The 18017-nt window shown below is 40.1% G+C and overlaps 1 protein-coding gene across 1 annotated transcript; it reads left to right on the forward strand.

The window, feature by feature from the left end:
* The first annotated feature begins 16929 nt into the window (after window positions 1-16929).
* On the forward strand, window positions 16930-17370 carry LOC138910451 (uncharacterized). Its single transcript, XM_070201692.1, has one exon. It carries the CDS (start codon window positions 16930-16932, stop codon window positions 17368-17370), a length of 441 nt encoding a protein of 146 aa, XP_070057793.1.
* The last annotated feature ends 647 nt before the right edge of the window (window positions 17371-18017 follow it).

Genomic DNA, 18017 nt, shown 5'->3' on the forward strand with positions numbered 1-18017 from the left:
ACCTAGTCTCTATGACAAGGTAAGCCTAACAATTGCGAAAACAAATCGTAAATAGAGACAGAATCAACAACTAATTCTCATCAGATAACTATATAGCGGAAAAATGCTGCTCGGCATGTACAGGTAACCAACAGCTCGAGTATAACAATATTCCCAAAACCCAGTAATAATAGGTCACAAGATCTAAGAATTTGTCTAACTATTTCTTTACATCAGTAACTAGAAGAAATAAAGGAGGAACAACATGAAAAGGATAGAGGGGGACACCGAGGTCTGCGGACGCTGGCAAATATACCTTGAAGTCTCTGGAGAAACAGCAAGTACGCAACTAATAACGGGGCTGGTAGGGGGTACCTGGATTTGTATATAAAACATGTGCAGAAGAGTATGAGTACACCACAACGGTACCCAGGGCCCCAGTGGTATATAATAATTTAAGGCAGAAAATATAGCAATGTGATAAGAGACTGGAAATTTAACAAGGATAAAGGCACTCCCGAGATACCGTCTCGTAGTCCCTAAAGTAAATGCTTAATAGGGGCACTTTAAGGTATATCTGCCAGCCTCCGCAGACCTCGTAGTCCCCTTCTATCCTTATTGTGTTGCTTTCCTTATTCTCTTTAGACTCTGATGTATAGAGACACTTAGAATAAATTCTTAGAAGCTTGTGACGTATTGCTACCGGGTTTTTGGGAGTTGTGATTATTTAAGTTGTCGTTCTTATTTATTTCAGTTGTTAAGAATTGAGTTTCATATTTATATTCAGTTATTCCACATAATTGATAGGCTTACCTAGTCTTAGAGACTAGGTTCCATAACGATATCCTACAGAGGGAATTTGGGGTCGTGATAAGTTGGTATCAGAGATCTAGGTTCATAGGTGTTATGAGTCACAAGCAGATTTAGTAGAGTCTCATGGATTCGTACGGAGACGTCTGTGCTTATCTTCGGGAGGCTATGGAATTGTTAGGAAAAATGTTCACTTCTTTGATTCCTTATCTTGCGCATTTGTTGACTTCAAAATTCTAAACTCTTGTCTTTCTATTCTCTCATAGATGGTGATGACACGCTCAACTAGATCCAATGATCAGACACCCACGTCCCCTGTTGGAGCTGCCAAAGGCTGGGCCGGGGTAGAGGTCAAGCCAGAAGTCGAGGAAGACCACGTGGTGTAGCCAGAGCACCTACACGAGCTGCTGCGGCAGAGCCACCAGTAGCTCTAGCCAGAGAGCAGGCACCTGAGATGCCTGTTACTACCCCTGCACTTCAGGAGACTGTTGCCTACTTTTTTAGCATGTTTGGCACTCTAGCTCAGGCAGGGTTGATTCCACTTGTTCCTGCCATATCTCAGGCTGGGGGAGGAGGACAGACTCCCGCTGCCCGTACCCTAGAGCTACGGGCCCAGGTTGACCATGCTACAAAGGTTATACCAGTGTAGCCAGTTGTCCTAGTTCGTCCCGAGGCTAGGGCAACATTTTTAAAGGGGGTGCAACTCAAGCTCGAGAGGTACAAGAAGTACCACCATCCCACTTTCATCGGTTTGGCTTCAGAGGATGCTCAGGATTTTCTCGAGGAATGTCAGTGTATCCTCCATACTATGGGTATTGTGGATTCTAGTGGGATTTCTTTCCCGACATTCCAGCTTAGGGGAGAGGCCTGTAAGGAGTGGCGAGCATACGAGTTGGATAGTCTGGCTGAGGCAGCTTCACTCACTTGGACTCAGTTTTTAGATATGTTCTTGAGGGAATATGTTCCTCAGCGTCTAAGAGATACATGTCGCGTAGAGATTGAGCAGTTGCGCCAGGGTTCTATGACTGTGTCAGAGTATGCGATCTAATTCAGTGATTTGGCTAGGCATGCACCAGCCTTGGTTGCTACTGTTCGAGAATGGGTTCGTCGATTTATTGAGGGCATCCATCCTAGTGTCAGATTCAGTATGTCCCGAGAATTGGAGATGGACATCACATACCAATAGGTGGTGTCCATTGCTAGGAGATTGGAGGGTATGCGGATCTGGGAGAGAGAAGAGAGGGAAGCTAAGAGACCTCGAGATTCTGGCACATATAATAATTCTCATGCCCCAGCTGCAGCCCGTCATGGTAACGACTATATGAGACGTCCTACTCAGTCAGCACTTCCAGCTTCCAGTGTTATTCCGGCTACTCCCAAACCACAGGTTCTATATTATACACCGCTAGTGTCTACTGTACCTCCTACACGGGGTGCTTTCAGCGGTCAGTCTTACGAGGACTTATTTTGAGTGTGGTGACACTATTTATATAATGAGGGATTGCCCCAAATTTAAGAAGATTGCACAACCATAGATTTCTCAGGCCCCAGCTATTCCACAGGGCCCTCAAGCTTCTTAGGCCATGATTATTGCACCAGTTGCTACTCCATATGCACAGCCAGCTAGAGGTGGAGGTTGGACAGGTAGAGGTCGCCCTAGAGGGGGAGGCCAGGCCAGATATTATGCTTTTCATGCTAGGATGGAGGTTGTTGCATCCGATTCTGTTATCCTATGTATTGGTCCGGTCTGTCATAGGAATGCGTTAGTCTAATTTGATCCAGGCTCCACTTATTCTTATGTGTCATCTTATTTGCCCCGTATTTGGGCGTATCCCGTAATTCTTTGAGCTCTTATGCTTATGTATCTACACCCGTGAGTGATTCAATTATTGTTGACCACGTGTATCGTCGTGTTTGATTGCTATCAATGGTTTTGAGATCATAGCTGATTTATTATTGCTCAGTATGGTGGATTTCGATATTATTTTGGGCATGGACTGGTTGTCTCACGCTATCCTTGATTATTACGCCAAGAAGGTGAAGTTGGCTATGCCAGGTCTACCGTGGCTAGAGTGGAGAGGTACCTTAGATTATGTTCCTAGCAGGGTTATTTTTCATTTCTTAAGGCTCAACGAATGGTCGAGATGGGGTGTGATGCATATTTGGCCTATGTGAGAGATGTTAGGGTTAATACTCCTATCGTGGAATCAGTTCTGGTAGTAAGGAATTTTTCCGATGTATTTCCAGAGAATATTCCGGGTATGCCACCCGATAAGGGTAATGATTTTGGCATTGATTTTTTACCGGGCCGTTCCTATAATATATGCATTTTGATTTAATTCCGTTGCGGCAAGCAACCTGATCCTCAATATATCTTTTCAATCAATTTTTTTGCGGCGTGCAACCCGCTCCTTCAATATATTCACTTTCAATCAATTTTGTTGCGGCGTGCAACCCGCTCCTCCAATATATTCACTTTCATTTCTATTGCGGCGTGTAACCCGCTCCTCAATAACATAATTTACCAGTTCTAATAAAAGAAATTATTCCAATAAATACAACAATTAATATGAAATTGTAAGACAACAAGCATATAATAATTATGATTTATTTAGAAACAAGTGATGACAAGTAGCAATTAATTGTGAAAATTAAGGAGGAAATAGGCAATTTAATATTTAGTATGCTAAATATCAAGTAACAATTAAGTCACATAAATCAAATAAGCATGTAGCAAATATAGCATGGATTCAAGGAATAATACCGAGCAAGGAAAATGAGAGAAATAATTAATATAATAATTAATTCATGATTTAAAATAATTTATGATTTTCAGATAAATGTGCAAACAATCAATTTGACGACGTATGGGCAGTCGGCACCTCGCCTATACGTCATTACACATAAAATTCACATAAAAATAATTCAAGGGTTCTATTCCCTCGAGTAAAGGTTAACCATAAAACTTACCTCGCTTCGCAACCAAATTCAAAATTCTAATAAACCTTTGTCTTGCGAATTGATGTCCGAAAGCTTCAAATCCAGTCACAAACAATTCAATATTCCCAACACGAATCGTAGAAATTAATTCTATGTGAAATTACTAATTTTTCGGATTAAAATCTGAAATTTATTTCAAAAACCGACAGTGGGACCTACATCTCGAATCTAAAAAAAATCACAAAATCTGAACACCAGTTAAGATACGAGTTCAACCATATAAAAATTATCAAATTCCGACATCGGATTGGCTTTCAATCTTAAATTTTTATTTTTGGAAGATTTTATAAAAATCTGATTTTTCTTCCATAAATTCACGGATTCATGATATAAATGAGTATGGAATCATAAAATATAACTAATTTCGGATAAAGAATACTTACCCAACCCAAACTCGTGAAAAGTGCCTCTGAAATCTCCAAAAACAGAGGTCTAAAACTCTAAAAATGAAGAAATATGTCGGAATCCACACATGTATATTCTGTTCAGGCAAGTCGCATCTGTGAGATGCGACATATCTCAAAATTTTCAAGCCAAATATTTCGGTACCAACCTTTTGTCAATCGATCATAACATTATGTACAAATGTCCAAATGATTAATGTTTTATCTTTCTGGAAACTAGAATCAAATAACTACAACTTACATGTTTTGATAATTTCCAGAGTCCTTATAGATTGCGAGATATAAGCTACCAAAGTCAGCCCTGTGCATTCAAAATTTCTGGCGATGCACACTGCCAGGCAAACAAAATCTGCATTACCAGCCTTCAGTCAATCGATTGTAACTTTCTGTAAATATGTTCGGGTAGCGGTATCTGAGGTAGCGGTAAGTGGAGTCTTAATCCGGGAAGAGAAAAGTATGCAATTTCCTATCTATTATGTTAGTAGAACGCTAGGCGAGGCCGAAACAAGGTATCCTCACCTAGAAAAATTGGCACTCGCTTTGCTAAGCGCCTCCAGAAAGTTAAAGTCGTATTTTCAATGCCACCCCATATGCGTCGTAACTTCTTACCCACTAAGGAACATTATGCAAAAATCCAAGCTCTCGGGCCCGTTGGCCAAATAGGCCGTAGAAATTAGCGGGTACGATATCGAATATCGACAACTGATTGCCATCAAATCACAAATTTTGGCAGACTTCGTAGCCAACTTTACACCGACCTTAATACCCGAAGTTGAAAAGGAATTGTTATTTATCTCGGGGACTTCCTCGAGAATTCGGACCCTCTTTACGGATGGTGGCTCGAATGTAAAAGGGTTCCGGACTCGGCATCTTGTTGAAGCCGCCTACAGGTAGCGTAGTTAGGCAATCTGTTAAAACCGTGAAATTGACTAACAATGAGGTCGAGTATGAGGACATGATTACAGGTCTCGAATTGGTTAAAAGCCTGGGGGCCGAGGTGGTCGAAGCTATGTGTGACTCCTTCCTTGTGGTTAGGGGTGTACATAGACCGGGTTGGTTTGATTTTTATCAAAACCTAACCAAACCAACTATATCGGTTTGGATTGGATTGATTTTGTCGGGTTTTTCTGGTTTTCGAGTTTTTTGTTACTTAAATATTATTTCAATCTTACTTTGTTAAATATTTGATAAGTAAATATATATTTAGTAAAAATATTAAAAAAATGACAAACATATTATCGATTAAAGTATTCTTATGGGAGAATTCTATTAGTAACACATAATAGTTATTTTGTAGTCGTCTGACAATAATTTTTCGTCGATGAACACTTTCAGGTCAACCGAATTTATTAATCAAAAATAAAAATCAATATGATACCTTAATATTAATAATCACTTTACATTCGAAAAAGATATAAGAACTTAATAGATCTTAACATATGATATGAATATGGAAAAACAAAGAGATAGACGCATTTCAATAACACTTAATAAGAAAGTGATCATACACGCCATTATTTAACGTCAATAAATATGGAGCACTTTATATTCTATTAATATTTATATCCCGCAATAGAATTCTAAATATTTCTAGACATTTTTTAAAGAAAACTCTATATAAAATCTTAAAAGTATATATAAAAATTATATATTTATATGTCGGGTTGGTTCGGATATTTTTACTCAATACCAAACCAAATCAAACCAAACCAAGTCGAGTTTTTTAATCAGTTTGGTTTGACTTTTCGGTTTGGTGCGGTTTTTTGGTTCGGTTTGTACACCCCTACTTGTGGTAAATAAAGTCAATGGAATGTTTGAAGTAAAAGAGGAACGAATGCGAAGGTATATAGACAAATTGCAGGTAACGCTGCATCAATTCAACGAATGGACCCTATAGAACGTACGAGATCAAAATAGTGAGGTCGATGCCCTGGCTAACCTGGGGTCATCGGTTGATGACAACGTATTCAACTCAGGAACGGTCGTAGAACTCATGATATCGGTAGTGGAATAAGGCCATGCCGAAATAAATTGAACAAGTTTAATTGGGATTGGAGAAACAAGTATATAGACTACTTGAACACTGGGAAGTTGCCCTAGGATCCTAAAGAATCAAGAGCTTTGCGCACGAAGGTGGCCAGGTTTAGCCTATTCGAAGGTACTATGTTCGGAAGAACATTCGATGGCCCGCTAGCCATATGTTTGGGGCCGGGAGACACCGAATATATTTTGAGGGAAGTTCATGAAGGCACCTGCGGAAACCATTCAGGGGCAGAATCTTTTGTTCGTAAGATAATCAGGGCCGACTATTACTGGATCGACATGGAGAAAGATGCAAAGGAATTTGTACGAAGATGCAACAACTGTCAGAGGCATGCACCGATGATCCATCAAGCCGGAGAAGTACTACATTCATTCTTCTCACCTTTGTCGTTCATGAATTGGGGAATGGACATTGTCGGTCCCCTACCGTGGGCACCCGATAAGGCTCAATCCATATTGTTTATGATCAATTTTTCTAAGTGGATCGAAGCTCAAGCATTCGAGAAAGTCCGAGAAAAAGAAGTCAAGGACTTCATTTGGGACCACATAATATGTCAGTTCAGGATACCGGCCGAGATAGTGTATGATAACGGGAATCAATTCATCGACATTATGGTAAACAAACTTTTTGAATACCATAAGATCAAAAAGATCTTGTCGACACACTATCACCCTAGTGGAAACGGACATGCGAAATCAACAAACAAGACCATACTAGCCAAAGGAAATTCATTGGTCCACGATGCTGAAGCACTAATATCGGTCAAAGTGGGAGAACCGAGCCTTGGGTTCTGATATGAGACCGAAGAATCAAACAGTAAGGCCATGAACACGATCCTGGAACTATTGGATGAAAGGCACGAGGTCTCCCTAGTCTGGTTGGCTGCCCAAAAATAGCGGATAGAAAGGTATTACAACCGAAGAGCCAACCTCCGACACTTCAATATCGGGGACTTGGTGTTATAAAAAGTAATAATGCAGAATCCGAACGAGGGGAAGCTGGAACCGAATTGGTAAGGACCATATCGAGTTATCAGGATTACCGGTAAAGGATCGTACAAAATCGAAGCAAGAAATGGTGCATAACTACCGACTAACTGGAACATAACGCACTTAAAGCGGTACTACTGCTAAGGTATGATCTCATCCACCTTTTTATAATATTGAGAATCAAACTAACACTTGCAGGCAACAATCAAAGGAAAATGTGTCTATTAGGTCTAAAAGCACGCATAACAAGGGTTTTAACAAGGAAACAATAAATCATGCTAACTTAGAATCAAATATTAGTTTTAAATCGGAGTAAATGGTCTCATCAACAGTATCCGAGCCCTCTCAAGATTGATCTCGAATACTGGGGGCCATCACCCTCGGGTCAAGCTTCTTAACAAATAAAGAAGGAAACTTTGTGCTTAACAACCTAGGCTTGGTGGTTAGGATTATTGTATGGTCCAAACATTCAAGTGACCCATGCCCGTGTAGGCCACCTTAGCCATAATACAAGCTTTTACATGCTTTAAATCTTTTACTTTACACACAAAAATAAAAGAAGTTTTGTAACGACCCGGTCAGTTATTTTGAGGATTACAACCATGTCCCCCCCACTTACTGCTCAATTTATGCATTACAGTGGTTATGTGACTTGCCAGGATAATTGGTTCGGGTCCGGTGAGGTTTTAAAATAAATTGAGACACTAGGTCTCCATAATGAATCCTTAAGTTAAAAAGGTTGACCGGATATTGAATAATGTGTAAATGACTCTGGGATAGAGTTTGATGATTCCAATATCTCCGTATGGTGATTCTGGACTTAGGAGTGTGTTCGAAAATATTTTTGGAAGTCCGTAGTTGAATTAGGCTTGAAATGGCTACAATAGAAATTTAAGTTTGGAGGTTTGACCGCGGAGTTGACTTTTTGATATCGGGGTTAGAATCCATTTCTGAAAATTGTCATAGGTCCGTTATGTTATTTATGACTAGTGTGCAAAATTTGAGGTTAATCGGACTTGATTGATAGGTTTCGACATCGAATGTAGAAGTTTGAATTTCTTAATTTATTTAGGATTGAATTGGGGTATGATTCGTGTTTTTCGCATTGTTTGATGTGATTTGAGGTTTCGACTAAGTTCGTATGATGTTTTGGGACTTATTGGTATATTTGTTTGAGGTCCTGGGGGCCTCGGGTGAGTTTCAGATGGTTAACGGATCTATTTTTGGACTTGGTGTTTTTACTAAAGGTTGTTTGGTGCACAAGTCTTGTTTCCTTGTACGCTGTCGCATGAGTTGGTCCACGATCGCATAGGCTTAGTCGAGTAGTGGATGTTTTTGTGATTTGTGATTGCGTGGGATTTTTTGTGACTGCGTAGGCTTAATTGGGACTGCTAAGTTTTTGTTCAATGCGATCGCGTGGGGAGGACCGCGATCGCGTAGATGGAGTACTTCACGCACCGTGAATGCGTGAGATATGTCGCGTTCGCATAGAAGAAGTGATTTAACAGGGGGGTCACACGCATTTGTGCTTCGCGATCGCGTGGACATGTCCGCGATCGCGTGGGTCTGAGAAGCTGTGCTTCGCGATCGTGTAAGCTTAATATGGGCATTGAGAAATTTGTGCTTCGCTATCGCGGGACTTAAGTTCATAAAATGGGATTTTTACCGATTTGGAGCTCGGTGAGAGGTGATTTTTGAGTGATTTTCAAGAAAAATAATGGGGTAAGTGTTCTTAACTCAATTTTAGTCAAATTACCCGAATCCATGGTTGTTTTTAACATTTATTGGTGATTTAAGTTGGAAAAAATTTAGAAAACCTTTTTGGTTTAATTTGACTATTTGAGGGTCGAATTGACGTCAGAATTTAGTAAAATTGGTATGGTTGGACTCGTGGTTGAATGAGCTCAAATTACCCGAATCCATGGTTGTTTTTAACATTTATTGGTGATTTAAGTTGGAAAAAATTTAGAAAACCTTTTTGGTTTAATTTGACTATTTGAGGGTCGAATTGACGTCAGAATTTAGTAAAATTGGTATGGTTGGACTCGTGGTTGAATGAGCTTTCATATTTTGTAACTTTTGTTGTGTTCCAAGACATGGTCTCCACGGGCGATTTTTGAGTTAAAGTTTAGATTTTTGTTGGAAAATTAGTATTTTCATATCAAATTAATTCCAATAATTTGTATTGACTGAATCGAATTAATTGTGACTAGATTCGAGCCGTTCAAAGGCTGATTCACGAGGCAAGGGTATAGCGGAGTAAAGAATTACACAGTTTGAGGTAAGTAATATTTCTAAACATGGTTATGAGGGTATGAATCCCCGAATTTTGTGTCATATCAATTGTTGGAGGTGACTCACATGCTAGGTGATGAGCGTGTGGGTGTGCACCATAGAAATTGTGACTTAAGTAAATTCAGTGGAGCTGTAAAATTAAAGAATCATGTTATTATCCGAATATTCTCCACATGTTAGGGAAATTGAACTGAGACTCGTATTAAAGATCATGTTTAGGCTACGCGCCGATATTTTGGGACCCATAAGGTCGTATTGATGTTGAATTTAATTGTTTAAAAATATACATTTCATGCTCAGTCATGTTCATCCATTGTGAGGATATTGATGGGATCTGGGCTGCCCGCCTGGAGCAGGCCATATTGGCTTTATATATATTATCATTCTATGGATCGGGGCTGCTCGCCTGCAGTGGGCCTTATAGGCTTTATTATTATATGGATCGGGATTGGCCATCTGCAGTACACCATATCTGCTTTATATCATGCTTGGGCCGAAGGAGCCCCTCCGGAGTGTGCACCCCCCATAGTGAGCGTAGATGATTTATATTCGGGATGGACTTCCTAGGGCATGGACTTGCCTTACTTATTTATATTCAGGATGGACTTCCCAGGATACGGACTTGCCATACTTATTTATAATTGTGATGCATTTTCCCTGGACATGGACCTTGTTTGAGTCATTTATATTTGGGGATAAATTTACCCCTGGGCTGGATTGGCTTTATACGGTACTGAGTCACTGACTATCAATTGATGTATATATATATGGGATGGATCTTCTCTGGGCTGGATTGGCCATATACAGTGCTGAGTTTACCTGTTGAGCATGAAAGCATGCCTATATTATGCACTGTTATTTCTATACTAGAATGTTCCTGCTGAGCTCGTCCCTACTTTCAGCCCAAAGGTTTTTCTTGTTACTTATGGAGTTGGTTGTACTCATACTACACTGTGCACTTCATGTGCAGATCTAGGTGCTTATGGATACGGTGACTGTTAGATCTCAGAGTGTTATCAGTTGGAGACTATCAAGGTAACTGCTTGGCGTCCGCTGACCTTGACTCTCTTCCTTTCACTTATTGTAATGTTCTATATTTTCAAATTTGTTATCATTTAGATGTTATGTACTCAGTGACACCGGGTTTTGGGAGTGTTTTGTATCTGAAATTGTGAGATTTTCTATTGAATTCAAATATTATGTTTTCAAACATAAAAGACTTTATGTTTTATTGAGGTTGTCAGCTTGCCTAGTATTAAGATAGGCAGCATCACGGCATGTGAAATTTTGGGTCGTGACAAGTTGGTATCAGAGCCTAGGTTACATAGGTCTCACGAGTCATGAGCAAGTTTAGTAGAGTCTTGCGGATTGGTACAGAGACGTCTGTACTTATATTCGGGAGGCTGCTGAACCCTTAAGAAAAATTTCACTTTCATGTACTCTGTCATGCGAATTTGTTGATTCCGGAAACTAAATTTCTGTTATTTTATTCTCTCACAGATGGTGAGGACACGTATGATGAGTGGGGATTTTGACTACTTATTAGCATCGTTTTACTTTCGTTTTAGTCCAAAAGCATTTAATTGTATTCGCGAAAACTGATAAAATATGTTTAATTGCAGGAGTAATTAAAAAATGGGCCACTAAGATAAAATCAAACTCAAAAAGGAGTAATCTGAACTCAAGGACAAAATCAGGCACAAAAGCTCAAAGTACGGACCGCAGATTTCCATCTGCGGTCATAGATTGTGACGGAACGTTTATCAGAGTCCAAGTGCAAAGTGTGGTCCGCACATGAAATGTGGGCCTGCAGAAGGTAAGCAAGATCAGAATTTCAGAGAGTTCTCATTCCAAGTTCAAAGGAAGTGCGGACCGCACAATTATTGTGCGGCCGCAGAAGTCAGTTGCGCGGTCGCACTCAGAAATGTGCGGTCCGTAGAAGAGCCCTATGCGGCCGCACAAAGAAAAATGCGGACCGCAGAATATGAGAGATTCGACTGTGGTTCAGAATTGTGCGGCCACAGATTCAAATCTTGTCAAGACTGAAGCAGAGTACGGACCGCACATGGAAATGTGTGGCCGCAGAACCTCCGAGAAGGGCAATTTTGTCTGAAAATTCCAACACTGTATAAATAGAATAGTTTTACTTTTTTAGGTTAACTTTCGTACCTTTTAACATCAGCAGCCATTTACTTAGCTGCTTTTAGTTATTTTAGACATTTTGAGCTTTTTGAATCATTAATATGGGTTTAATTATCACTTCTTCTTCTTTATCTTCTAATTTAAGCATGAGTAGCTAGATTTTTACTAGGGTTGTGACCTAACCCTAGTGTATAAATTTAATGGGTGTTTGATTTATTGTTTGTTTATGATTGGGTGTTGATTATCTAGCCAAGTTATTACTTTCAACTAATGATTTAATGGTTGCAAACATTATTTCATGCCTAATTGACTTGGCCTCTACTTGAGAAAGAGAGATTTTGTCTAGGAAAACTTGGCTAGCAAGGAATTGGGTCAATCGAGAGATTGATAAACCCAATTAAAGGGTTGAATCTAGAGATAGTAAAATCCAACTTGAGCTTATTATCAACTGTTTTGTTGCAAAATAACTCTTTGACCGAAAGGTATTGAGTGGGTATTTGAGTGTTGATAGCTATAATACACCCCGACCAAGAAAACAAGCCTTAAGGCTTACAACCCATTAAGCGAACACCTAGGTGAAGGTCATAGCCCTAGGCCCTTTTACAATTTGAAAAACAAACAAAAATAATTTGCTAGTTTTAATTCTTAGTTGTCATTGTTAGTTTAAAATAGATTTAAAAACAAACCAACTTTTGTGGAAGTGTAATCCGAGATAACTCAAGATCATTCACTCGAATATATACTCATAAGTCCCATTCATAGCTCCCGGTGAAAAATTGACCTCGACTCCTTGTTGCGTACTATTATTGCTCCGACCATTTCACAACCTTAAATAGAGGTGTCGCTTGGATGAGATCAATTGTTTGCGCCGTTGTCGGGGAGCTAATAACAGATTTAACTATATATTTGCTTTTGTGTGTGAATTGTCTCATTTTCCATCCTTGCTACTAACTTGTGAGTATTGTAGGTGCAATCATGGTAAACAAAGAGCTCAGAAACATAAATGTGGGGGATGTGGACGTTGATGATGATACACTGGATGAGGTCTCTCTTTAATCTCAAGCCAATAGATGAGGCCGACCGCCTCAAGACAATGTTCCTGTTCCACCCTCACCTCCACCACGAGAAGCTCCACACCGGGTATTACCGAATGAAGGGTATACAAGTGCTATAGTCCCAGCCCATATTAGGGCGGACAACTTTCAAATAACCAACGTGATGCTCTCTCTGCTCGATCAACGAGGGTTATTCACCGGTGCACAGGGTCAAAATGCATATAAACATTTGAAGGGGTTTGTTGATATGTGTTGGGAAAGAAAACAAACAAATGTATTCGAGGATGCTTTGAGGCTAAGGTTTTTTCCTTTCTCTCTACGGGGGAAAGCTTTAGATTGGTTGGAACGTTTGCCAAATCATTCCATTCGGACGTGGGATGAACATGCGGAGAAATTCATTTTAGAGTACTTCTCTCCCAGGCACATGGTTATTCTTCGGGATAAAAATATAGAATTCAAGCAAGAGCCTAATGAACCACTATACGAGATATAGGAAAGATATAGAACAATGGTGAAAGAGTGCCCCAACAATGATATGACGGAGAACATGATTCAATAAACTTTCTATCGGGGAATCAATATCACAAACCAATGTGTAGTGAATCAACTTGCCAGTGGAAACTTCATGACTACGCCTTATGCGGAGGCGTGTGATCTTTTGGATGAGATGGAGGATACTTCATCGGCATGGAAATCTAGAGCCAATGTTCCACAAAGTGATCCAAATGTGATTCTTCTTCACAAAGATTTACATGACCATGGGCAACCATAGCCGAATTGACAACCACCGTGAACCAATTAGCAAAGGCTAAACTTCAACAAGTGAAAAACCCAAGGCAAGTCAATGATATGGAGGGCGTTAATATGATGGTAAACAAGAGAAGACCAAGAAGTCTACAAGTGCAACAAAGAGTGGACAATTTTGTGCAAGATAATAGTGGGTATGATCAAGGAGATTCTTACAATGATCAATATGAAGAGGTCCAATGTGTGAACAACTTTCAAGGGAAAAGAAATAACTATCAAGGTCCTAGTCAACAATAATGGAGACCTTCAAACAATCAAGGCAATTGGAATTCTAGCAACCAAGACAATTGGAATGGAAGCAACAACCAAGGAAATTGTCAAAATAATAACAATCAAGGAAATTGGGGAGGCAACAACCAAATAGGGTGGAACAACAATCAAAGAAATTAGGGGTCGAGTTTTCAAAGGCCCCCGATGTAACAACAACCGAGCAACCCACCTCCTTATCCTTCTCATGGTCCTAGTTCCTCCAACAATGAAATGGGTCGCATTAAAAAAATGTTCAAGAAAATGATGGAAAAGAATGCCAATTTCGATGCTCAACTTGCTTCACACAATACATCAATCCAAAACTTAGAAGTGAAAATGGGTCAAATCTCTCAAGCTTTGAATCCGCGTCCTAAGGGGGCACTACCAAGTGATAAAGTGGTGAACTCGAAGGGTGGGAACACTACAGGGCATGCTATGGCCGTGACTACAAGAAGTGGAAAAGGTGGGAATACACCTACCTCAAGTCAAAGGCAACTTGTGGATCATGTGCAAGTGGTAGAAGAAAAGGAGATCCCGCACAATGTTGTGCAAAAAATGATGAAGTGCAGATTGACATTGATGACACGGTGGAAGAGACTCAAGAGGATGTGAACCCGTCTGGGGATCATGTGATTTACATATCAGAACTGGCAGTGCAAATATATAAGGCATCATTTCCTAAGCCACCTCCTCCCTATCCTCAAAGGCTTGCCAAGAAAAGTGGCGAGAATCAATTCAAGAAATTCATTGATGTGATGAAGAGTCTCTCTATAAATGTGCCTTTAGTTGAATCTTTGGAACAAATGCCCGAATATGCTAAGTTTATGAAAGAATTAGTGACAAAGAAGAGATCGATGAATTTTGAAACTATCAAAGTCACTCACCAAGTGAGTGCAATTGTGCATTCGATGGCTCAAAAAATGGAAGATCCCGATGCTTTTACTATTCCTTGTACCATTGGAAGTGCAGAATTTGCAAAGACTCTTTGTAATCTTGGGGAAAGTATCAACTTGATGCCCAATTAGGTTTTCAAGACATTGGGAATTAGGAAACCAAGACCCACATCTATGAGATTACAAATGGCCGATCGTACAATGAAGAGACCATTGGGATGATTGGGGATGTATTGGTTCGAGTCGACAAGTTTATTCTCCCGGAAAATTTTGTGATTCTTGATTGTGAAGTGGACTATGAGGTGCCGATTATCCTTGGTAGACCTTTCCTTGCTACGGGGAAGTATCTTGTTGATGTGGAAGCCGGTGAACTCACTTTCCGGGTGGGTGCTGAAAAGGTGGTGTTCCACGTGTGCAAATCTATGAGGCAACGGAATAGCAATGAAGTGTGTTCATTCGTGGACTTGGTGACCGATGTATTTATTGATGATAGTAGTACCACGACTAATGTGGGTGACATGTTGGAGGTCGTTTTGCTAAATTTTGATGATGATGAAATTGATGGCTTCATGGAATGTGTCATTTCTTTTCACGTGATGGGGTCATACAATTATGCACCTCGGAAACATTCCTTGGATCTCGAAAATAGGAAAACTCCTCCTACAAAGCCTTCAATTGAAGAACCTCCTATCTTGGAGTTGAAGTCATTGCCTCCGCATCTCAGGTATGAATTCCTTGGCCCTTGTTCTACTTTACCGATTATTCTTTGCTCTTGCTTAACTAACGTTCAGGTAGATACTACATTGGCAGTGCTACAAAAGAGGAGGAAAGACATTGGATGGACATTGGTGGATATTCGGGGAATAAGACCCCCATTTTGCATGCACAAGATTAATTTGGAGGAAGATTCCAAACCCTCAATTGAATATCAAAGGAGACTCAATAAAGCAATGTAAGACGTGGTCAAAAAGGAGATCATAAAGTGGCTGGATGTCGGGGTTGTCTACCCTATTTCTGACAGTTCGTGGACTTCTCCGGTGCAATATATTCCAAAGAAGGGGGGCATAACTATGGTCACCAATGATAAGAACGAGTTGATTCCAACAAGAAGGGTGACCGGTGGAGAGTGTGCATGGACTATCAGAAGCTAAACAAAGTCACAAGGAAAAACCATTTCCCACTTCCCTTTCTTGACCAAATGCTTGATCGATTGGCTGGCCGGGCATTCTATTGATCCTTATTGCCCCGGAAGATCAAGAGAAAACACTTTTCACTTGTCCCTATGGCACTTTCATTTTCAAGTGGATGTCATTCGGTTTATGCATTGCACCAACAACTTTCCAACGGTGTATGATGGCGATCGTTACAGATATAGTAGAGGATTACCTTGAAGACTTCATGGATGACTTTTTGATAGTCGGGGATTCCTTTGATGATTGCTAGGAAAATTTGGATAAGGTATTGGCAAGGTGTTAAGAGACGAATTTAGTGTTGAATTGGGAGAAATGCCATTTCATAGTCGAGGAGGGTATTCTCCTTGGCCACAAGATTTCAAAGTAGGGGATTCAGGTCGACAAGGCAAAAATAGAGGTAATTTATAAACTTCCACCTCCAACATCCTTGAAGGCAGTGAGGAGTTTCTTAGGTCATGCGGGGTTCTACCGGCATTTCATCAAGGATATTTCCAAAGTGGTGAACCCGTTGTGTAAGCCTTTGGAGAAAGATGCTAAATTCCACTTCAATGATGATTGTATGAGATCATTTGAGTTACTTAAGTTCAAGTTGACAACTACTCCTATTATCACAACCCCGAATTGGAGCATATCATTTGAGCTCATGTGTGATTCTAGTGATGTGGCAGTTGGAGCAGTTTTGGGGAAATGTATCAACAAGATCTTTCATCCAGTTTACTATGCTAGTAAGACCATGAATGATGCCCAAGCCAATTACACTGTGTCTAAAAAAGAGCTCATTGCTATTGTTTTTGCAATGGAGAAGTTCCGCACGTACTTGATGGGTACAATGGTGATTGTCCACATGAATCATGCGGCATTTCGGTACCTTATGAGCAATAACGATTCAAGGGATCGGTTGATGAGATGGGTTCTTTTATTGCAAGAGTTTTATATAGACATCCATGACCGCAAAGAAAGTGAAAACCAAGTGGCAGACCACTTGTCTCGTTTGAAGGAGGAGGGGAGGTAGCATGATGGCTTTGAAATCAATGACTCCTTCCTCGATGAGAAACTCCTAGCCATTTCAATGACTAAGATTCCATGGTTCACTAATTTAGCAAATTATCTTGTGAGTGGTACTATCCCAAAGGAGTTCTCTTCAAACCAAAGGAAGAAGCTCAAATGGGATTGTCAAAATTATTATTGGGATGAACCGTACCTCTTTTTGATTTGTACCGTTGGCATGATTAGAAGATGTGTGCTGGAGGAGGAACAAGTTGAAATTCTTGAGGCTTTTCATTCTTCACCATATGGTGGTCACCATGGTGGAGCAAGAACGACGGCCAAAGTGTTAAGTTATGGATTCTATTGGCCTACTCTCTACAAGGATGCAAGTGATCTAGTCAAGAGTTGTGATGAATGTCAAAGGGTCGGTGGAATCTCAAAGAAAAATAAAATTCCCCTCACCATCATCTTGGAGATTGATATTTTTGATGTGTGGGTATTGGCTTCATGGGACCTTTTGTAAGCTCTTGTGGTAACACCTACATTTTGGTAGCAATGGATTATGTGTCAAAATGGGTTGAGGCCGTTGCTCTAGACAACAACGAAGCAAGAAGCATAGTTGCAATTTTTGAAAAAGAACATCTTCATAAGGTTTGGTACTCCAAGGGCTATCATAAGTTATGGGGGATCGCATTTTTACAACAAAGCTTTTGATACCTTACTCACTAAGTATGGTGTCACTCATAAGTTACAACTCCTTATCATCCACAAGAAAGCAGTCAAGTGGAAGCCTCCAACCGGGAGATAAAAAGTATTTTATCCAAAACAGGGAATGCTAATCGGACGGATTGGTCAAAGAAGCTTGATGATGCACTATGGGATTATCAGACTACTTTTAATACACCTATCGAGATGTCTATATACCGGTTGGTGTTTGGCAAAGCTTGTCATCTTCCGGTGGAACTTGGGCACATGGCCATATTGGTTTTAAAGAAGTTAAATCTTGATTGAGATGCAGCTTCTACCTTGCGGGTTGCACATTTGAATGAGTTGGATGAATTTCGGTACCATGTATACACAAGTTCGTCCTTGTACAAAGAAAGAATGAAGTACCTTTATGACAAATATATCCTAAATAAGGAATTCAAGGTGGGCGATCTTGTTTTGTTG

The sequence above is a fragment of the Nicotiana tomentosiformis genome, chromosome 4 (genome assembly GCF_000390325.3).
Source record: "Nicotiana tomentosiformis chromosome 4, ASM39032v3, whole genome shotgun sequence".
NCBI classification, from domain to species: Eukaryota; Viridiplantae; Streptophyta; class Magnoliopsida; order Solanales; family Solanaceae; genus Nicotiana; species Nicotiana tomentosiformis.

Bases quoted from the DNA above. Each gene is read 5' to 3' on its own strand.
- LOC138910451 (XM_070201692.1), top strand. From the start codon at position 16,930: ATGACTAAGATTCCATGGTTCACTAATTTAGCAAATTATCTTGTGAGT.